This window comes from Eretmochelys imbricata, unplaced genomic scaffold, assembly GCF_965152235.1.
Source record: "Eretmochelys imbricata isolate rEreImb1 unplaced genomic scaffold, rEreImb1.hap1 Scaffold_29, whole genome shotgun sequence".
Classification (NCBI taxonomy): Eukaryota; Metazoa; Chordata; order Testudines; family Cheloniidae; genus Eretmochelys; species Eretmochelys imbricata.
The window spans coordinates 145,802-169,296 of NW_027554341.1; the positions used below are offsets into that span (position 1 = coordinate 145,802).

The 23,495-nt window shown below is 47.5% G+C and overlaps 1 protein-coding gene and 1 pseudogene across 1 annotated transcript in view; both read left to right on the plus strand.

Annotated features, from left to right (window-relative positions):
* Positions 1–23,495, plus strand: part of LOC144258649 (uncharacterized) — a 164,018-nt gene that overhangs the window by 14,396 nt on the left and 126,127 nt on the right. Inside the window, 1 exon segment of the mRNA XM_077806853.1 lies at positions 16,873–16,884. Within this exon segment, the coding sequence (XP_077662979.1) occupies positions 16,873–16,884 (12 nt within the window).
* Positions 17,282–18,239, plus strand: LOC144258652 (olfactory receptor 14A16-like; annotated as a pseudogene).

The following is a 23,495-nucleotide window of genomic DNA, read 5'->3' on the forward strand; positions in this document are numbered from 1 at the left end:
TCCCCACCTACAAGGCAGGTGATGATACTGAGGCCTTCTTAGAAAACTTCGAAAGGGCCTGCCTTGGGTACAACATCTCTACTGACCAATACATGGTAGAGCTGAGGCCGCAGCTCAGTGGACCCTTAGCTGAGGTGGCAGCTGAAATGCCTAAAGAACACATGAACAAGTATGAACTGTTTAAATCCAAGGCGAGAGTCAGAATGGGGATAACACCCGAGCAGTCTCGTCGGAGGTTCAGAGCCCTAAGGTGGAAACCAGACATGTCATTTACCCGACATGCCTACCACATTGTGAAACATTGGGATGCCTGGATATCAGGAGCAAGTGTTGAATCTCCAGTAAATTTGCCCTTCCTAATGCAAATGGAACAATTCTTAGAGGGTGTTCCTGAGGAAATAGAAAGATACATCCTAGATGGGAAACCCAAAACTGTAATCGAGGCAGGAGAGATTGGAGCCAGATGGGTGGAGGTGGCAGAGAAGAAGAAAACTGGTCGCAGTTGGAGCGGAGACCAGAAGGGACCACCCCAGACCACACCCTATTACCGGGGGCCGCCCAAGGCCCCACCTACCTCCCAAAGAACCCTCCAGACCCCTTATCGTCCTGCCACCCCGTTCTCCAGCAACCCTCCTCGCCCCAGTGACCCGTCAGCTGGACGATGTTTTAAATGTAACGAGCTGGGGCATGTAAAGGCCAACTGCCCCAAGAACCCCAACAGATTACAGTTCATTGCACCGGAATCACACCAGAGGTCCACAGGCCCAGATACCTCCCAGATACCCTTGGAGCGGAGGGAAACTGTGAGTGTGGGCGGGAAGAAGGTCACCGCGTGGAGGGACACCGGAGCACAAGTGTCAGCTATCCATGCTTCCTTAGTGGACCCCAATTTAATCAACCCAGAGATCCAAGTGACGATTCAACCCTTCAAGTCCAACTCTTTCAATTTGCCTACAGCCAAGTTGCCTGTCCAGTACAAGGGCTGGTCAGGAACATGGACTTTTGCAGTCTATGATGATTATCCCATTCCCATGCTGTTGGGGGAAGACTTGGCCAATCATGTGAAGCAGGCCAAGAGGGTGGGAACGGTCACCCGCAGCCAGGCTAAACAAGCCGTGAGGCCTAGCTCTGTTCCGGAAACTTCTATCAGGACCCGGTCAGAGGTGATGGACCCGGACCCCAGGCCAATGTCTGCAACAGCAGTAGTGGATCCAGTCCCAGAGACCCAGACGGAACCAGTCCCAGAACCGGAACCCGCCGAACAACCAACACCAGACCCAGTGTCAGCACTGAATCCAGTACTTGCAACCTCAACACCAGAGGACCCCACCGACCCTGAACTGGCAGCAGCCGATAACCCAACACAAGAGGCTCAGCCGAAGCCTGAATCCCAACATAGTGCACCAGCGGAGAGCGGTTCACAGTCAACAGAAACAGCTCCATCCCCTATATCGCTTCCAGAGGGACCAAGCCTAGGTCCACAATCCAATGAGGAACTGATGTCCCCAGCATCAAGGGAACAGTTCCAGACCGAACAGGAAGCAGATGAAAGCCTCCAGAGAGCTTGGACGGCGACACGGAGCAACCCACCGCCTCTCAGCTCTTCTAATCGATCCAGGTTTGTTGTAGAAAGAGGACTTTTATACAAGGAAACTCTTTCTGGTGGACACCAGGAAGACTGGCATCCTCAGAGACAGTTGGTAGTTCCAACTAAATACCGGGCCAAGCTCTTGAGCTTAGCCCACGATCACCCTAGTGGCCATGCTGGGGTGAACAGGACCAAAGACCGTTTGGGGGGGTCATTCCACTGGGAGGGAATGGGCAAGGATGTTTCTACCTATGTCCAGTCTTGTGAGGTGTGCCAAAGAGTGGGAAAACCCCAAGACCAGGTCAAAGCCCCTCTACAACCACTCCCCATCATTGAAGTTCCATTTCAACTAGTAGCTGTGGATATTCTGGGTCCTTTTCCGAAAAAGACACCCAGAGGAAAGCAGTACATACTGACTTTCATGGATTTTGCCACCCGATGGCCGGAAGCAGTAGCTCTAAGCAACACCAGGGCTAAAAGTGTGTGCCAGGCACTAGCAGACATTTTTGCCCGGGTAGGTTGGCCCTCCGACATCCTCACAGATGCAGGGACTAATTTCCTGGCAGGAACTATGAAAAACCTTTGGGAAGCTCATGGGGTAAATCACTTGGTTGCCACTCCTTACCACCATCAAACAAATGGCATGGTGGAGAAGTTTAATGGAACTTTGGGGGCCATGATACGTAAATTTGTAAATGAGCACTCCAATGATTGGGACCTAGTGTTGCAGCAGTTGCTCTTTGCCTACAGAGCTGTACCACATCCCAGTTTAGGGTTTTCCCCATTTGAACTTGTATATGGCCGTGAGGTTAAGGGGCCATTGCAGTTGGTGAAGCAGCAATGGGAGGGATTTACACCTTCTCCAGGAACTAACATTCTGGACTTTGTAACCAACCTACAAAACACCCTCCGAACCTCTTTAGCCCTTGCTAGAGAAAACTTACAGGATGCTCAAAAAGAGCAAAAAGCCTGGTATGATAAACATGCCAGAGAGCGTTCCTTCAAAGTAGGAGACCAGGTCATGGTCTTAAGGGCGCTCCAGGCCCATAAAATGGAAGCATCGTGGGAAGGGCCATTCATGGTCCAGGAGCGCCTGGGAGCTGTTAATTATCTCATAGCATTCCCCACCTCCAACCGAAAGCCTAAGGTGTACCATATTAATTCTCTAAAGCCCTTTTATTCCAGAGAATTAAAGGTTTGTCAGTTTACAGCCCAGGGAGGAGACGACGCTGAGTGGCCTGAAGGTGTCTACTACGAAGGGAAATGTGCTGGTGGTGTGGAAGAGGTGAACCTCTCCATGACCCTTGGGCGTACGCAGCGACAGCAGATCCAGGAGCTGTGCACTAGCTACGCGCCAACGTTCTCAGCCACCCCAGGACTGACTGAACGGGCATACCACTCCATTGACACAGGTAATACTCACCCAATTAGGGTCCACCCTTACCGGGTGTCTCCTCAAGCTAAAACTGCTATAGAACGGGAGATCCAGGATATGTTACAGATGGGTGTAATCCGCCCCTCTGAAAGTGCATGGGCATCTCCAGTGGTTCTAGTCCCCAAACCAGATGGGGAAATACGTTTTTGTGTGGACTACCGTAAGCTAAATGCTGTAACTCGCCCAGACAACTATCCAATGCCACGCACAGATGAACTATTAGAGAAACTGGGACGGACCCAGTTCATCTCTACCTTGGACTTAACCAAGGGGTACTGGCAAGTACCGCTAGATGAATCTGCCAAGGAAAGGTCAGCCTTCATCACACATCTCGGGCTGTATGAATTTAATGTACTCCCTTTCGGGCTGCGAAATGCACCCGCCACTTTCCAAAGACTTGTAGATGGTCTCCTAGCGGGATTAGGAGAATATGCAGTCGCCTACCTTGACGACGTGGCCATATTTTCGGATTCCTGGGCAGACCACCTGGAACATCTACAAAAAGTCCTTGAGCGCATAAGGGAGGCAGGACTAACTGTTAAGGCTAAGAAGTGTCAAATAGGCCTAAACAGAGTGACTTACCTTGGACACCAGGTGGGTCAAGGAACTATCAGCCCCCTACAGGCCAAAGTGGATGCTATCCAAAAGTGGCCTGTCCCAAAGTCAAAGAAACAGGTTCAATCCTTCTTAGGCTTGGCCGGTTATTACAGACGATTTGTACTGCACTACAGCCAAATCGCTGCCCCACTGACAGACCTAACCAAAAAGAAACAGCCAAATGCTGTTCAGTGGACCGGAAAGTGTCAGAAGGCCTTTAACAAGCTTAAAGCGACACTCATGTCTGACCCTGTCCTAAGGGCCCCAGACTTTGACAAACCGTTCCTAGTAACCACAGATGCATCCGAGCGTGGTGTGGGAGCAGTTTTAATGCAGAAAGGACCTGATCAAGAATTCCACCCTGTAGTGTTTCTCAGCAAAAAACTGTCTGAGAGGGAAAGCAACCGGTCAGTCACTGAAAAAGAATGTTATGCCATTGTCTACGCTCTGGAAAAGCTACGCCCATATGTTTGGGGACGGCGTTTCCACCTGCAAACCGACCATGCTGCACTAAAGTGGCTTCACACCGTCAAGGAAACTAACAAAAAACTTCTTCGGTGGAGTTTAGCTCTCCAAGATTTTGATTTCGACATCCAACACATCTCAGGAGCTTCTAACAAAGTGGCTGATGCACTCTCCCGTGAAAGTTTCCCAGAATCAACTGGTTAAAATCGTCCTTGAGATGTGGAAAATATTGTTAGTCTTTATGTACTTGGTAGTATATTTAGAGATGCATGTGTCTTATTAACTCTGTTTTTCCTAGAGCTCCAGGAAGAAATCCCAGCCAGTGTTTCACCCTAGCTGAGATTTGGGGGGCGTGTCATAAATATAAAGGGAAGGGTAAACCCCTTTGAAATCCCTCCTGGCCAGGGGAAAGCTCCTCTCACCTGTAAAGGGTTAAGAAGCTAAAGGTAACCTCGCTGGCACCTGACCAAAATGACCAATGAGGAGACAAGATAACCACTGACACTAGTTTAAAGCAGCAGTGACTCGTGCCCCATGCTGCAGAGGAAGGCAACAACCCCACCCCCCAAGGTCTCTGCCAGTCTCTCCTGGCGGAAAATTCCTTCCTGACCCCAAATCTGGTGATTAATTAGACCCTGAGTATGTGGGTGAGACCCACCAGCCAGATATCTGGGAAAGAATTCTCTGTAGCAACTCATAGCCCTCCCCATCTAATGTCCTGTCTCTGGCCATTGGGGATTTTTGCTACTGACAGTCGCCAATGGGCCACACACCATTGTAGGTGGACCCATCATACGCTCCTTGATTAGGCTCAACAAGCCAACCTCTTTGAGTCTCCTCTCATAAGGTAGGCTCTCCATTCCTCAGATCATCCTAGTAGCCCTTCTCTGCACCTGTTCCAGTTTGAATTTGAGGAATACTCACATGTGAGAGAGACCTGGTCTGCACCCATTTACATTGATTCGTAAATAGAGTTAGTTAATCTGGTGTCAATCCCCTCTGTTCTAATCCTTTCTCATATTGGTGTAGCTGAACTGGGTAGTTACCAGCAGAAGCCTGGGCCCAGGTCTCCTTCACTGCGCACGCTCCTGCACTGTAACCCAGCTACATCCAGGCAGGTTTTCACTGGACCCTCCAAACATGCATGTGCGATTTAGGGGGCTAAGGGCCAGTTGGATTTCCAACCCCCCTCGGTGCCTAACCCTGGTGATTTCACAGGGAGTCAGGCGCCTCCCTTTGGAAATCCCAGCAGGTCCCTCTCTGCATCCTCGGGCACTTCAACCCCGCTGCCACACTGCCCCGAGTCCCTGGCCCTTTCCACGCCTCTGCCCTCAACTGAGGAGGTGCTAGCACTGGGCAAAAGAAGCTCAAGGCAAGTGTTTTTTCTTTGTCGAATGACAAAATGCATCCCCCGCCCCATTCCCAGTCTGCTGCCTTCACACGCACAGACGGCTGGGCCTTTTCCGGCTCAAACTTGCCAAAATTAATCAACTCACAACCCAGGGCTGAAACGGTTCAGCCCAAAAAGGAGATGTTGGAGGGAGCTGGAAGCCAACAGGAAAGGGCTTGCAGAATGGAGGCGCCCAGGCAGCCAGAACTGCTAGCACCAGCTAATAAACTGTCTGCACTGGTAACAATTGAGAACAACCCACAGTTCTCGACAAGCTCGTCATTGCTCCATCTCCATGCACTTTACAAAAAAAGGTCAGCTTCATTATCCCCATTGTACAGATGAGGAAACTGAGGCACAGAGATGGGTTGTGACTGGCCCAGGGTGACCCAGCAGGCCAGGGACAGAGCTGGAATAGAACACAGGCGCACTTCATCACAGTCCATCTGCCCAGCCACACCACCCTTTCCGGAGATACCCAAGCATAGGCGTCGGCTCCGTGGGTGCTCCGGGGCTGGAGCACCGACAGGAAAAAACATGGCGGGTGCTCAGCACCCACCAGCAGCCCTCCCGATCAGCGCCTCCCCCTCCCCCGCAACGCTGTCTGCCTGCCACAGTCAGCTGTTCTGTGTCATGCAGGAGGCTCACAGGGGGAGGGGGAGGAGCGAGGGGGCAGCGCACGAGGGGGAAGGGGGCGGAACAGGGTGGGGAGAAGCAGAGGGGTTGGAGTGGGGGGCGGAGCAGGTGTGGGAAGAGGTGGGGCAGGAAGCGGTGGAGTGGGGGGAGGGCCTGGGGCAGAGTGGGGGTCGAGCATCCCCTGGAGCATTGGAAAGTCGGCACCTCTGTACCTAAGTCCCATTGGTGTGACTGTGCCCCTCCCGCACCCCATGCTAGCTCCTTGCAGGCTCACTCACCCTGCTGCCGCAGGACCCCACTCCCCTGCTGCACCGGGCTCTGCAGGGTGTCCAGACACTCGTTTCAGGTACCACCGGACGTACTGAGTCCACGTCTTGCCCGTCTCCCAGCTCTGCTTCTGAGGGAAGGCCGGCTGCTCGGCCGCGACCCACGGCCCCGTCTGGTCGTCAAAGCTGATGAAGTCCCTCCCATCATAGGCATACTGGAACCTCGGGGGTCCACGAGGGCCTGGCCGCTCAGAGCGCAGCCCACGGGAACCTGCTCGGTGTGAAACCCTGGAGGCGGGGGAGGGAGAGAGCTCAGACCGGGCACTGAGATCTGGGAAACGTGTCCATAGGGTGGGGTGGGGTCAGTGACACCGGCCATCTCTGACCGGTGCTGAGCGAGCGACCAGTTCCAGAGGACGCTGAGAAGCAGGAGGGTTCAGAGCAGAACCATGACCAGGGCCCTCCTCGTTCCCCATTGATTTCCAGGCTCAGCAGCTCACAGGGTCGGGCCAGCTCCGAGACTCTCAGCCTGGGGAACAGTGTCCCACAAGGGAAGGACTAGGAGCCCCCTTGCTGGAACCTTTCCAAACACACTGGAGACGGCTCTGGAGAAGCCCCTGCCTGGCCTAAGAGTGAGGGGCTCTTGGGGCCTGTTTGCAAAGGAAATCCCCCTTTGGAGATAGTCTCTCCCCCCGTTTCTGCCTCTCCCCAGACAGACAGGGGAAGCCACTGAGGAACCCGAATGCCACTCACTTGCTCTCAGTGATGGGATAATGGATGGCGGATGTTCAGGGTCAGCAGACGTCCCTTGCCCTCCTCCTCACTCTCCAAGCCCAAGGCAGGCTGGAGAGGATGGTGACCTCAGGAGTTACCCTGCCCAGCCAGCAGGCAGGGTGATGACACGAGGGCGATCGACTGGCTGTGAAAACAAGAGTCTGTCTGATTGCCAAGGGACGGAGAAACTCAGCCAGCAGCAGGGGGCTGCAGAACACGGCCCTAGGGTAGAGGTGATCCTGACATCCCAGCACTTTACACACCTTCCTGGAGCCTCCCAAACCCACTGGGCTGTAGCGATGGGACCCCAACCCTACTGATGGCAAACGGGCCTCAGCTACCAGCTCAGGGTCACACTGAGTGTCAGAGCCATGGATGGACCCCTTCACTAACCACTGCCGCACACTCCCTCCCACAGCTGGCAATTGCAACCAGGCCCTAATGGCTGGTCCCCCTGCCTTTGAGAGGGAGGGTCACTCCTGCTTCCATTGCTGCCTATTGATCTGTGGGACTTTGGGCAAGTTGCTCCCACTCTCTATGGCTCTCTGGGACTCACATCCCTGAATGGGCTTTAAAAAAGACAATGGTTCAAGTTTGGCCCCAACTAGTTCTTATTTCTCGAGATTAGCCATTTTAGCGAAGTTTAGAATTCTTGACATTCAACACCTGGAAACATCCCTTTCTCCTTCGCAGACGGCCTTAACATCCCTTATCTCACTCAGGCTCCCTGCTGCCTGGAGTTAGAGAATTGACCCTGTTCCCATTGGACCTACCCAAGGTGTCACACAGCAAAGCGGTGACGGAGCCAGAAAGAGAAGCCAACAGTGATGACTCCTGTTCTAACTATGAGACAACAACCCCCTGGAGGCAGGGATAGAGCCCAGGAAATTAGGTGTGAACATTTTCATGAAAACCGTTTCTGTCAGAAAATCCATTCAGACGAAACCACTTTGTTTCTTGAAATCATAACGAGTAGGATGAAAATTCTTAGCAAAAATATTTGTTTGCAAAACAAGAGTGTCTCCTGTTTGTCACAGTGCATTAAACTGTCTCGTCGTACACAAAGAGGAGACACATGATCTAGCAAATAGAAAAAGGAGTACTTGTGGCATCTTAGAGACTAATGAATTTATTTGAGCATAAGCTTTCGTGAGCTACAGCTCACTTCATCGGATGCATCTCTAGCTTATGACAGCTTCTGCTCATATAAATTGGTTAGTCTCTAAGGTGCCACAAGTCCTCCTGTTCTTTTTGCGAATACAGACTAACACGGCTGCTACTCTGAAACCAACTATGATCTAGAAAATTAGATGAGATGCTTCAGTCTGAGCTAAGTAGTTGCTGCTCTTCACAATTTCAAAAGAATAAAATACAAATCCAATCGAATATTAGGTCATAATCGGATATGGCTTAGTGTGATAGGACACCCCCTAGTCTGCACTGCTCCGAGTGACACTCTTCAGTGGATCCCCAGCAGCCACCCATGGTGAGGTAGGTGGGAGAGGATTGTTATTCTTCCTCGACAGAAGGAGAAACGAAGGCTGAGAAAGGAGCAGGGACCTGTCTTAGCTGATGCAGCCAGTCAGTAGCAGAGTTGCTCTCAAATGAGCTACAGACCAACAATTTTTCATCGTAATTATTCAACAAGTATTTGAGAAGAATTGGAATGTTCGAGAGGATCATGAACTGCTCCAGGACAATGAATGGAGACCAGCATCAACATTGGTCAAACTTATAACTGGTTGTGACTTATTTGCTTGGTCATAAAAGAGAACAACAAAGACCAGAGTTTCCTCCCTGTCAATAGCCCCCTCCTCAGCCAATCAAGGTTGAGACTTTGGGGGGTGGGAGGCTAAGGGTTCTCATCAAATAGCCCAAAGAATGGCCCTGGTCACCACCGAGGGGATCACTCTCAGAGCCCAATTCCAGTCTCACCTCTCTGTGAGGGCCTCCCACAACCGCCCCCCCTGGCCCTTGCTCCACACACAGAGCTCCTGGTGGTGGGAGGAGAGCAGAGAAAAAGGACAAAGGAAGCAAGAAGAGAAAGATAGGAGGGATAGAGGAAAAGGGAAAACAAAAAGGAGAAACCCCAATGTCCCCAGTAATTCTAAGGGACAATGTCCTAGGTCGGAAATAAAATGCTGCCCTCACAATCTAGTGTTTTCCTTTCCTAAAAATCAGCCGGCACCTGATGGATCAGACTGAACAGGTTCCAAACCTCTCTGAGGCTCTTACCTTCTCTACAGAGATGTCTATTTTCGAGCAAAACCACTAAAAGAAAAGAAGAAAACTCTGAAGAGGGTCCTCCTTGTGCTCACGTACGTGCAAGTGAATGCTCTCTCAGTCCTCCAGGAGAGACCTCGAGAAGGAGACGTGCTGAAGCAAAGCCACAGGGATCTCCGAGGTTGCCCCTGTCCTGCACCCCTGTCCTGCCTGGCTGATGTCAAGATCTCTCTGTGAGATCATCACCTCCCCACCACCTTTGTCCAATAGGCTGAGGTCCTGCCAAAGGCCCTTGTGATGTCACTGCCACTCCCACCCCTCCCTTGCAGTGCTGATGTCCTGCCCCTGTCCAGCCACATTGGATATTTCCGCTGCTTCCCCTGGATCATCCCACTCAATGAGCGTTCATTGTGTGCTCAAGCCCAACACAGTAAAACTTCAGAGGCTTCTCCCCATGCTACACTCAGGTTTTCATAAATGAGCAGGCTTTATGGACAGAAGAGACAATTTGAGCAAGTCATCTGACCCCCTGCATATCACATGCTTTCTGTTGAGCATAGTAGCTAGTTTTTGACTGCAGATGTTCCAGAAAGGCATCTCGTCTTCATTAGAAGACATCAAGAGGTGGGGAATTCCCACCACTTCCCTTTCTAGTTTGTTCCTTTGGTGATTCATCCTCACCGTTGAATATGTGTGCCCTCTTTCGAATACGAATTGGTCTCTTTTGAGTTTCCAGCCACTGTTATGCTTTTCTCTGCTAGATTAATGAGCCCTTTCCTACCCGATATTTTCTCTCTATGAAGTCACTTCAACACTTCAATGATGTCACCTCCCGATCTTCTTTATCGTCTACACAGGCTGAGCTCTTTCAATAGTTCATTCGCAGGCATTTTTCTCCAGCCCTCAAAATGTTTCATTGCTTTTTGCTGCCCCATCTCCAATATTTCAAAATCTTTTTTCAAAGGTGGATGCCAAAACTGGATGCAGGATTCCATGATCAGTCTTCCTCATGGTGTGTCACCTCCCTATGCTCCTCACTGCTCTTTTCATGCATCTAATGATGGCTTTAGCCCTGTTCACCACAGCATCACCCTGGGTGCTCATGTTGAATGGCTTGCCTAGCATGGCCCCTAAATCCTCTTCACACTCAGTGCTTTCCTGGATACACTTCCCCATTCTGTAGGTGTGGCCTGCATGCTTTGTTGCTAGCTATAGGACCCTTCATTTGGTTCTTTTCCAACTTGTTTTCTTTGAATGGCTCCAGCTTATCAAGGGATCCAATTGCTCTGTGTCACTGCCCTCTCCTCATTAATTACCACTCTACTACTATTTTATCACCCACCAACGTTAGCAGCAGTGATTTTTTATTTGGGTTGCAGTTCATTGATATTTATTTTCAAGAATTAGTCCTTGAGAGCCTCTTCATATCCCTCATGCCCAGAACCTGCTCCGCACAGCACAGCGAGAAAAGGCCACCCAGCCCAGCTGTGCCCTATAGGGCTAAGCACAGAACAAACGTAGGAGCTTGTGTCATCCATAGCTTCTGAACAACATGTGGGGGTCATCAGCTTTCAAAGACACTCTAGTCCTGTAGCGTAGACAGTCCCCAAATGTATCTAAGTGTCCCGCCTTGAAAAACAGGAGAGAAAAAAACAGAACCTTGAGTAGCTTTATTTTATAGTCTTGGAAACTGAGGCACAGAGAAGCAAAGAGATTCGCTCATGGTCAAAAAGCCAGGAATAGAAAATGGCAGATCTGCTGATAGTCAGTCCTGGGCCCTAGCCGTGTTTGTCTTGGCCTCTCTGCTTCAGCTCCAGTAACAACCCGAGTCGAGGTTTTCTTCTTCTCCGTGTCCTTTAACTTCATGGCACTGCAGAAGAAAGATTTTTTCTGACTAGCTGGCTCTAATGCTTGGAGATGTCTTTCCAGAAGACGTGATCTGGCTCAGTCTCATGTCGTAGGTTTTCTGGAGGAAGCATTCAGTGCCGTTCTAGGGCCTGTGTTACACAGAAGATGGACTGAATGGTCCTTTCTGACCTTATTTTTTTTCTTTTGCTAGGAGGATAAAGCTGGACATTTTCCCTCAATCACTTTCCTTTGGAATAATTTCAATCCAGTCCAAAGGATTTCCTCTTCCATTGTGACTTCAGCACCTTTCCTAGCAAACAGTTACTGTTCGAGCACAGGTTTCCAGTTTCAGGCTGTCCCAGGATGAGATGGCCATGAAAGGGGTAGTAGCTCAAGTGAACCTATCCCCAGGTGAAGGGAATAAGTGCAGGGGCACATGAGAAGGAGCAGCATGTATCTAGGATCCAGGCCTGTTGGGTGATATAAGAACAGCCTGTGCTCAGCCAGGAGAGAGACCCGCAATGGGAGCAGGCCTGGGAGGGGCTTGGATATTCCTTTAAAGGCAATTTGGGTACACAGTAGGGGATGGCACAGCCAAGCTGCTAGGGTTGGGAGCTGGGTCTCCTGGCAGTGTCCAGGAACGAAAGCACAGCACCTGCCAGAAAGGGAGTCCCCACAGAGGGACGCCGCAGTCTCCCAGGGAGGGAAAAGGCTCTCACTGCCAGTTCTTAACTTCATGGGGTGTTCTCCTGCTCTGCCAACCCCACCCCTATTCCAGGTGCCTGAGGGAGCAGGAACCAGAGGCCATCCTGTAGCTGGGGCAGAGATGGAAGTTGATGACCTACCTGCCCGTGGTGACCATGGTGCAGGACAGCCCTCAGGACATGCGAATGCAGCTCCAGATCTGCAGAATGAAGCTTCCCTTTGCTGGCACGAGACCTTGCAGGTTGCGGGGAGTGAGACAGGCACTAACGTTTGGTAACCCTCAGTGGGATCAGAGGGTAATGGTTTGTAGAAAGTGGTGTTGGAGAGCTTTACAAAAACTAGGCAAGCCATTTACAACACACACTTTGTTTCTCTACAAAAGAAAAAGGACACTAAACTCTCTAAACTACTACATGCCACAAGGGGCCACAACAGTGGTTCCCTTAACCCACCCAGCAATATTGTTAATCTATCCAACTATACTCTTAGCCCAGCAGAAGAATCTGTCCTATCTCGGGGCCTCTCCTTCTGCCCCTCCACCCCCAGGAACATGATACAGTTCTCTGGTGACCTAGAATCCTATTTTCGACGTCTCCAACTCAAGGAATATTTCCAACACACCTCTGAACAACATATAAACCCACAGAGACCTTCCTACCAAGACTACAAAAAGAAGGATTCTGGGTGGACTCCTCCTGAAGGTTGAAACAACAGACTGGACTTCTACAGAGAGTGCTTCCGCCGACGTGAACGACCTGAAATTGTGGAAAAGCAACATCACTTGCCCCATAACCTCAGCCGTGCAGAACACAATGCCATCCAAAGACTCAGAAACAGCTTAGACATCATAATCAAGAAGGCTGACAAAGGAGGTGCTGTCGTCATCATGAATAGGTCGGAATATGAACAAGAGGCTGCTCGGCAGCTCTCCAACACCACTTTCTACAAGCCATTACCCTCTGATCCCACTGTGGGTTACCAAAAGAAACTACACCATCTGCTCAAGAAACTCCCTGAAAAAAGCACAAAAACAAATCTGCACAGACACACTCCTCAAACCCCGACCAGGGGTCTTCTATCTGCTACCCAAGATCCATAAACCTGGAAATCCTGGACGCCCCATCATCTCAGGCATTGGCACCCTGACAGCAGGATTGTCTGGCTATGTAGACTCCCTCCTCAGGCCCTATGCTACCAGCACTGCCAGATATCTTTGAGACACCACTGACTTCCTGAGGAAACTACAATCCATCGGTGATCTTCCTGATAACACCATCCTGGCCACTATGGATGTAGAAGCCCTCTACACCAACATTCCACACAAAGATGGACTACAAACCATCAGAAACAGTATCCCCGATAATGTCACGGCAAACCTGGTGACTGAACTTTGTGACTTTGTCCTCACCCATAACTATTTCACATTTGGGGACAATGTATACCTTCAAATCAGTGGCACTGCTATGGGTACCCGCATGGCTCCACAATATGCCAACATTTTTATGGCTGACTTAGAACAACGCTTTCTCAGCTCTCATCCCCTAATGCCCCTACTCTACTTGTGCTACAACGATGACATCTTCATCATCTGGACCCATGGAAAAGAAGCCCTTGAGGAATTCCACCATATTTCAACAATTTCCATCCCACCATCAACCTCAGCCTGGACCAGTCCACACAAGAGATCCACTTCCTGGACACTATGGTGCTAATAAGCGATGGTCACATAAACACCACCCTATACTGGAAACCTATTGACCACTATGCTATTGGCCTTGTTAGAACTACCTGCCCGTGGTGATCATGGTACAGGACAGCCCTCAGGACATACGAAGGCAGCTCCAGATGCAGGAGCAGCTTCCCTTTGCTGGCAGGAGACCTTGCAGGTTGAGGGGGGGTGAGACAGGCACTAACATGGGCATGGAAGTTTGGAGAACAGGACAGAGGCCGGGGCTGGGCAAGGAGGGCAGGGACCTGGGAAGAAAGAGGGAAGATCAACTACTTTCTGAATGTGGGTAAGGATTATCCCCACTTTAGAGAGTGGGAAATTGAGGTGCCACATGGAAGCTGGATTGCCATTTGGCCGAGCGTCTGAAGAATCGCTATAGCTAAAATAGAAAAGCTATTAAGTGTCAGAAGAAGATGAATCATGGAATTCAGAGTTCAGGGCTGACCAGCAAAGATGTCGTATATGTCATAAACCAGTCTGCGCTCTGCCACGTCCCTGGTCTCGGAGACAGGGGTCCATCCCTTGGACAGGGGTTAAAAAATCTTTCTCTCAGACACACAACTGTGAATAGTTTGGAAAACAAACCCTACTTATAATGTTGTTCACTGGCCCTGCTAGAAACTCCACCCTCCAACCATTGTGAACCAGGACCAGGGACACCATTCCCCTCTCCTGTCTACAGGTACCTGTGCACCTGCAGACATTGCAGCTGGCACATGCATTGGTGCAGGCTCTGTCACGGAGCTGGATGAATCACCCTGCTGGCCCACATACCCAGCATTCTCTCCCTGAGCAATCCGTCCCACTGTCTGCTCCACCTCTCTTCATCCAGGAACCTCTAGAGCAGTCTCTCTTGATGGATTGTGTCCTTCTCCTCTTTGGCTCTTTTGGAAGCCAGGTGCTTTTGGCTTCTCTTTGCCTCTATTGGCAAACCTCCTGCACGGTCCTCGTCCTTCTGGCCCACTGCTGGCCACTTGTAGCACCCACAGTCCCACGCAGCAGTCTTGGCCCAGCAGGCGTGCAAGTGTCTTCCAGTGGAAGGAAACAGAGACTATATTCATTGTACTGCCTGGGGTGGGGGGAAGAATCCCCACTTTGCTTTCTGTCTGTACACACTGTGGAATGCTTCTAGATCACTCTTTCATAAATTCTCATGTACTCTCCATCTCACTTCCGTCCCTGGAAGATTCACAGAGGCACAAGCAACCTGTCTGCTGACAGTGGCCAATGCCAGGTTCTCCAGAGGGAATGAACGGAACAGGTATTCATCAAGTGATCCATCTCCCGTTGACCATTTCCAGCTTCTGGCAAACAGAGACTAAGGACACCATTCCCACCCATACTGGTTAATAGCCATTGATGGACCTTTCATTCATCAATTTCTAGAGTTATTTTTTGAACCCTGTTATAGTCTTGGTGTTCACAACATTCCCTGGCAAAGAGTTTCACGGGTTGACTGAGCATCAACCTCTTGTTTTACTTTAAATTAATTACAGATAATTAAGACGCTGGATCTGACTGACGCAGGGTAGGCTGCAGTTGTGTTTTGGGGACCTTTACCAATCCTGGCTCTGACTTTGGGGAATCCCTTAATATTTTAGAACTATCAGAAAACCAAGTAATTTTCCAGGCATGTGATAGGATCGCATCAGAGTACGCGGAGGAGCTATTGAAGGCAATGGCGTGTGAACAGCACATCAATGAGTGCAATGGTTTCATGAGATACTGGGGACAAGGGGAGGGTGACCTACAAAAGCTCTCTCTATCCAAACATTTGAAAAAATCATCCAGAATTCATGCTTCAAAAAAAAATTCCGACTATCACCTTCCAGGAGCGGAAGGAAATCAGGACAAAAAGTAACAAACTTTTGAATTAGAATGCAGTCTTCTGCAGGCTGCAGAGTGGATTCTCTCTTACCCTCCTCCCGAGCCCGGTAATGGAGATGCCAGGATGACACAGGGCAAAAGAATGTCTGCTGCATGAAGCATCATCTAAAGTCACCTTCCAAGGAGTTCAAGAGAAACCAGGATAAAATCAAGGATTCAAAATTCCTATTGTTATTGCTAGGTGGGGTAATAATTTGCTACCTAAAGAATACACCTGAAGAATTGGATAAAAGTACCAATAGAACAAAAAGCTCGAAAGCTTGCAAAAATAGCCCCTCAGGCCTGCTAGGCTTGTTAGCCGTTAATAGTATGGAATGCTGTACCTTCAAGGGTTTCCCCCCTCTGTTTGGACTTGTGATGAGGAATACAAATCCCACGCTGGGCAAGAAGGGGTTAAGGAGCTGCTCTGGCTTCAGCCAGACCCACCCCAACACATCTGCAGGGTAGCCACAGACCGGAGGGAGGATTTAAAAGGGAGCAGAACAGCTCACTTGTGGGCAGACCTGGCAGAGGAAGGTCCTTTATCTGGCAGATCCTGAGGGAAGGCTGGCTCTGTCCCTCAGCAACTGCCTGAAGGTCCCCCCCTGACATGGGCAGCGAGTTCTATGGGCCTGTGGAGCCCGGGCACCAGGAATATTCCTGTCCCAGGGGCCCGGCTCCACCAAAGTTTCCAACCTCACACACACACACACACACACATACTCCCCCCGCACTTCCCCCAGCCCCACCTGCTGTCCCCGGGCAATTTAAAACAGCCCGGCGCCTCCCGCCACCACCCACAGCGCAGCGGGGCTGAGCGGCTTCCTGCGCGCTCGTTGGAACTTTTGCACCGAGTTTTCAGTTTCTTTAAAAAAGAATCCCGAAATGTTTGAGGGAAGCAGACAGGTTCTAAGATGTTGTTGTTGGCGGTATTGTTTAGCTGAAAAAACAATCTCCATTAAAAAGAACCCAGCTGAAAATTTCCAACCAGCAGTAAATGTTAAATAAATTGGGGAACATTAATATTGCCTGATAAGAGCCTGATTTCAAACTCATTGATTCGATCTCATCTCTGTGATTTCTCTTTCAAGGGGATAGTTGCGTGGAGGTAACAATTGAATAAGCAGTAAAGTTGGCAGCACACAGAATGTTTTTTACAGAAGAGCCCCTTTAAACCCTGGCTTAGAGTTGAACCAAGCAGCCAAAGCCTGTCTATCCTGACCCCATTCAAGGACACACGGGAGCTGACTGGGAGTGGAACCCAGAGTTCCTGGCCTAGCTCCACACTGCTGCTGGCTGAGTATAAATGGTGTAAATGGGTGTACAGAACTTACACAGAAGACACAGAAGACACGGAGCTGTGTTGGCATTTTATTCGATTAGATTCATGCCCAAGTGGTAAGCTTGGTGATGGTCGCAATGGAGGGACCTTCTTTGCAAGAACTGTTGGATTTGGAGCGTGCTTTGTTCCATCCTTCATACTGCATTTTATCAAGCCACACCTTGTGCCGAATCCTCAGATTGGGTAAAGTGATGAAGGAGGTTACACAAGTGTGATAATATTACTGATTGATTGTCAGAGGTGAGGAGCACTAACAACACCTACTCATTGTAAGTGATGAGTTCTATGTATCTTTGACATTCCTAGAATGAGATATTAGGGAAAGGAGAAACAGGGCCATTCCCTTTGTCACTCTAGTCCTGATCATTGTCCTTCTCATTCCCTCCACAGACATCACACAGTGTACTGAGGAAGAAAATGTCCAACCAAACCTCCATGATCGAATTCTTTCTCCTGGGATTCTCTGATGTTCGGGAGCTGCAGATTTTACAAAGCAGTGGTGTTTCTACTGCTTTACCTGATATCCCTGTTGGGGAACCTTCTCATCATCACAGCCAGAGCCTGCAACCACCACCTTCACAACCCCGTGTACTTCTTCCTGATGAATCTGTCCATCCTAGACTGTGGTTCCATCTGTGTCACCATTCCCAAATCTATGGCCAATTCCCTCATGAACACAAAATCAATTTTTTATTCTGGATGAGATACCCAAATCATTCTTTTCTTATTCTTTGCTTCAGCAAATTTTCCCTTACTGACCATCATGCCGTACGATCGATACATCGCCATCTGCCAACCATTGCACTTGGAGACAGTAATGAACAGGAGAGCTTTCATCCAAATGGCAACCAGTGCCTGGATCAGTGTTATTCTCTACTCTGCAGTGCACACCAGGAACACATTTGCAATACCCTTCTGTGGAGGCAACGTGGTGGACCAGTTCTTCTGTGAAATCCCCCAGCTCCTCCACCTCACCTGCTCTGACTCGTATCTCAGGGAAATTGTTGTTATTTCTTTTCATGTGCTTTTAGGTTTAATCTGCTTTGCATTTATAATTGTGTCATATGTTCAGATCTACAAAACAGTGCTGAAAATTCCTTCGGAGCAGGGCCAGCATAAATCCCTCTCCACCTGCCTCCCTCACCTCACTGTGGTCTCTTTGTTCCTTTTCACGGGCACCTTTGCCTTCCTGAAACCAACCTCCAACTTGACCTCAGATCTGAATCTCTTGGTGGCTGTTCTCTGTTCTGTGTTGCCCCCAATGATGAATCCAATCATCTACAGCATGAGAAACAAGGAAATGAAAGGTGCACTGAGTAAACTGATAGGTTGGAGGTTATTCAGCAAGAATATAATGTCTATATTTCTCCACTGATTGCGAGTTCATTCTGTGTTTCTTTATGAATAGAATCATCTGATGACATTATTGCCTTCATGAGAACATACTTTGCAATCTTTTTATGCAGAATTGGGTATTTGCATTCATAAAAATCCAGACAAATTTAACCCAAGAAAATTGGAGTTACTCTAGGTTTACATCAATGTAATTAAGACCGGAATCTATCTATCTATCTATCTATCTATCTATCTACTGCTAGACACCACCATTCAATGTGATAGTCACTAGCCATAGCAATGTTCCTAGTGGGTTCTCTGGCTCTTCTTTGTTAAGATAATAACTCTGACGGAGGTATCAACACATTTGTTCTTTGGTTTTTGTTTGTCAGTTTTTTAGTTTAATTTTGCTGAGTTGTTTGTTGCTTTTATTTGTTTCTTTGTTCCAGGTGGGTTTGCAGGTGGAAAGGCCTGTTGAGATGGTGAGAGTTTAGTTTGACAGGATTTTCAATGTTTGCCTTCTCTTGAGAGTGTTCATATGTCATCTCTTTGATGGGATTTTCTGAGTGAGCTGAAGGTTTGCTCCCCACCATGATAAAAGGGTACAAAAATAGTTTCTGCGTGGCTAAGTTCCTCCTGACTCGATTATGTATATACTGTTGGGATATTATTGTATTATGAATGACGTCTTAGGGGAGAAAGAGCCTCAGGTAGCTGTCTTTTATTATTTTAACCTGAAGAAGAGCTCTGTGTAACTCAAAAGCTTGTCCCTCTCACCAACAGAAGATTGTCTAATTAAAGTTATTACCTCTCCCATCTTCTCTGTGTAAGAGCTGTGTCATTCTTGCTATGGTGGAAAGACTGTTTGGAAGAGAAACTTTTTCCAATGTTTTCTAAAGAGAATCCAACTTGAGATAATGAGGCCAGGTTTGGATCCCATTGAAGTCACTGAGGTTTAGCCCCTCACTTCAAAGAAATTAGGATTTGGCCTAGAGCCTGTCTACACAAGGATCCAGAATTGGCTGACAGACTCCTGGAGAAAGTGAGTGTGACCGAAATGTAAGGGTCTGATATCCCAACTCATCTGAACCAGCACCAATGTAGAGTAAACACATTCACATCACCAATTTAATACTTCTGAGGTTCTGGCCCAAAGTCTCTGGGCTACACTCAGCAGTGACATGAACACTGGTGTAAGTTACTTGGTTGGGATCATTTTGTTCTAGCCTTGATGTAAGTGGAAAAGTGCCGTCACATGCACTGATCTGGTGTTCCATACGCTATCCCATGTAGATCTACTCATTTCCAAGCTGAGAAAGGATCTCAGAAGTTGTTACTATTAGAATACCATCTTTGTGCATGGTTCTGTACATTACATATATGACGGACAAAAACAGATCATGTGATTAGATAGAGAGACAGACAGATAGGATCATTTATTCTCCTAACACACAACCTCATTTAGTCATAATGACAGATTTCTCTTTAATTGTGAATTACGTTAGCTAGCTAGATAACAAATCACGGATGTAAATTATTGTGCTTCTTCCTGTTAATGATTGTCTTTGTCCACTTCATGATTCTCTTATAAGTACTCGTTATTAAACATTATTTAGCAAAGATGGTTTATGACTCTGTCTTACTCCATTGCTCATTTACAAAGAGCTCATCAAAAGTACTCGGTGTTTAGACTTCCAGATGTTTTGACTGGATACATTTTAAACATGCTGTGTTTTGTTTCTCTGAATAAATGAACATATCACACATGGGTTCCTGAAAAACCAAGGGGCTAATTCTCAGCTGGTTTAAATTGTCATCGCTCTGTTGAAGTCAATAGATCTCTGAGAATTTACACCAGCTGAGGATCTGGTCCAAACACATGAGTGGCCCCATTGAAGGTTTAAAGAAAAACTTATACTTAAGTCCCTGTTGGTAATGGGTTAGGGCTATGAATAGGGCTTAAGGAGAACCCCAAACTGGTGTCAGACCCTGACACTGTGCAAGGTACGCTCCTTTCCCAATCAAATAAAGCCCTGCAATTGGTGCACTGGAATTATTCTCCCTTTCTGGGTTCTGGATGATTAACATGAAATAACAGTTTATCCCAAAGCCAGAATCTCTGGGTCTTCTTCTCCAAACTCACCAGTACAGTGTGCCGCTTCCTAACCAACCTCTCCCTCCTGGACGTCCTGCTCACCAGCATGGTCATCCCCATGGTGAGCAATCAGGAGACGAGTTCCTTCCCTAGCTACCATGCCCAGGCCTACTTCCACTGCCTGATGGACTGCATGGAGTTCTTCTTCTTTGATATCAGGTCCTCAGACTTCGAAATGGCATCTCATACCTGCTGCAATACCTCACTATCGTGAGCAATCGGATCTGCCTCTGCCTGGTGGCTGCCTCATGGCGAGGGGTAACATTTGCAGAAACACTTCTGTGACAAGTGCAACATGCCTTAGTCACTCAGGCCAGATTTTTAAAGGTATTTAGGTGCGTTGTGAGATCTTCAGAAACATCTTATCACTTAACACCCATGGATTTCTATAGGTATTAAGCATCTAGGTTCTTTAGGTAATCCTCCATAGGCACCTAAATACCTTTAAAAATATGGCCCGTATTATAGGTAGAAGTGCCAAAGTCACGTTTGAAAATAAGACTTTGGTACCTAAATAACTGGGTGAGGGATGATAATTTTACCCAGTGGCTGTAAATGGAGGAGAATCTCTGTGCATGTAAGTGTGTGTGTGTTTATATGAGAAGAAGAGGGAGAATGTCTAGTGAGACAAGGTAGAGCCAGGTCTACACTGGAAAAGTTTTGCTGATATAGCAATACAAACAAACTCTCCTACTGTAAATGGACTAGTAGTTTTGCTGGTATTACTTACACTGGTTCTCTGAGAGAAACAAGCCACACCGCAGAAGCATTTGTAAGCTGGTTTAACCATGTTTACACAAGGGGTTTTACCGGTATAGAAATGTTGCCCAAAAAATCACACTTCCAAGCTGACATTGCTATGATGGTGAAGGTTTGTAGTGTCAATCTGTCTTATGTGTTTCTTTTTGTGAGATTACATGATAAGTGCAATGTACTGAGACATTGCTTTCAGTGTGTGTTTGCTAGTCAAGTACACTGCTCACATGTGTGGTGTTGTCAATGTACATTATTGTGAGTGTATACCTGAGTTGAAATCAATGTCCATGTGAGTTTTCTGTTCGTGTGCGTCCATGAGAATGTACAATAACATGTGTTTATTACAAAAAATATTGCGGAACTTTTGTGTGTGTTGTCAGTGCTTCTTCTGGCGTGCAAGTTTGCATTATTGTTGTGTTTGTGAACACACAATATTGTGTGTTTATTAGTGAAAAATATTGTGTGAATACATGAGTGTTATGACTGTGGATTATTGTGCTTGTGTTTGTACGGGTACATGATTGCATATTTATGGGAAAATATGATTTTGCTGCATGTGTGTGTTTGGAAGTGAACATTAATAAGGACTTACCGCTGAGCCTGGGATAAACATCAAAAGCTGCTGTCTTCCTGCAGCTCCTCAGATAGTGAGATTTGAGTCCTTTCAAAGGTGATGTCTCCAATGCATCATTTCCTCCCATGCCAAGTGCAGCTCATTTCAGGAGTCCTTCAACCTTTGTATTTGCTATCTTGTTAATTTTAAAACAAAATTTGCAAGAATTATTTTGAGCCACATTTTCAAATGTCACTTTTATTCTGCATCCTGAAAGGACTCCAGAATGGTGCAAAAAATTCCATATTTGGGCTTTTATTTTCAAGGGAGTCTAAAGAAGTTAGTATGTTACACCAATAAAATAAAAACCAGCAGGATCTTATTAAAGGGGAAAAGGCAAAATACCACATTTATTGTGAATACAGAAAGAATCATAGTAAGCAGTTAGTTATAGCTATAACATTCCATTCAGTCTCATATTTATTCACACATTCATTCATACACACACACACACACAGGTTCTGCAAGGTTGTTATCATAGTTATCAGCCTTAGAGTTGCTCATGCCAAGCCACTGGCCAGGTGGCCTGGACATGAGGAGGGAGCAGGGCCTTGTCAGATACTCATCTGATGCTCCTGGAAGTTGGTTTGCAGAATCAGACCCCCAAAGTTCTCACTTTCTAGAGTCTATTTTTATAGGAATTTCTTCCTTTGCCAGTCTATGGGAATTGCTTCATCATGCAGATGGCACATTCCTGAGGGCTCTGTGCTGCTAGATGTTATCTTGTTCTTTGGTTCTCCCATCCTTGAGGCTGTTGGGTGGATTCCAGTCTGCCCTCTGGGGGCCCTCTGGTTATTTCCACTTGACGCCTTCTTCAGCCGATGGACACTGGATTCTTAGGCTGGCACCTCCCTAATCATTCATTTATTATCCACACCAAGCATCCATCCACATCCATCCATTTTAATCACAACTGTTAACAAAGCAAGAGGAATACAACAAAAGGGCGGGGAGTCTCTGGGTGCTGTTTCTGTTGTTACAGAGTATTGTTTTAAGTCTCTCTCTGTGTGAGTAGTTATTACAAAGAATTGCTTTGAGAACAGACTCTGTCTTAGAATGTACTAACACAATTAGCAGCTTGCAAGTTTTACATATAGAGGGAGAGAAACAGTACTAAAAACCAAGAGACTTCTTAATTACTAATACCCTGGAATTTAAACTATGGAGAATCAAACTCATTTGTGATTTTAATACAGAACTTCTTTAATATGATTCAACAAGTGCAGTAGATAGGAGTTCAGAACTTGTTCCAGGCCCAGGTCCTCCAAAGTATTATGCACCCAGCTCTCATGGGACTTGGTTTTTGGTTTTGCCACTGACATACTTGGTGGCTCTGGGCAATAGCCAATACTTGGTGCTTCACAGCAGGTGAAAAATCAACTCATCCAGTGCTGAACATGAAATGTAACTTATTTCTTATGCCCAAAGGCCAGCTCAGAAGAACTCAGGTCCCATTCAGGCATCAAATTAAATGGTACCCATGGATGAATTTAATCTGAGAATGACATCAGCCTCATGATAGCTTCAAATGGACGGAACTGTTATAATTCAACTCTATAGATGATGTGAAAGTAGAATGAATTATATTGAAATTATAATTCATTAAAGAAATGCTGCTTGAAGGGTTTGTTGAAATATAGTTGTCAGGAAGAGAAACATTAAAGAGTGTGAGACAATGGGTCCTCAAACTAATTAACTCAGAGCTCCTACTGAGGTAGGAGATTGGTAAATGTTAGTATGCAAATAAGATAGGTATGTATATTTGTCAGTTT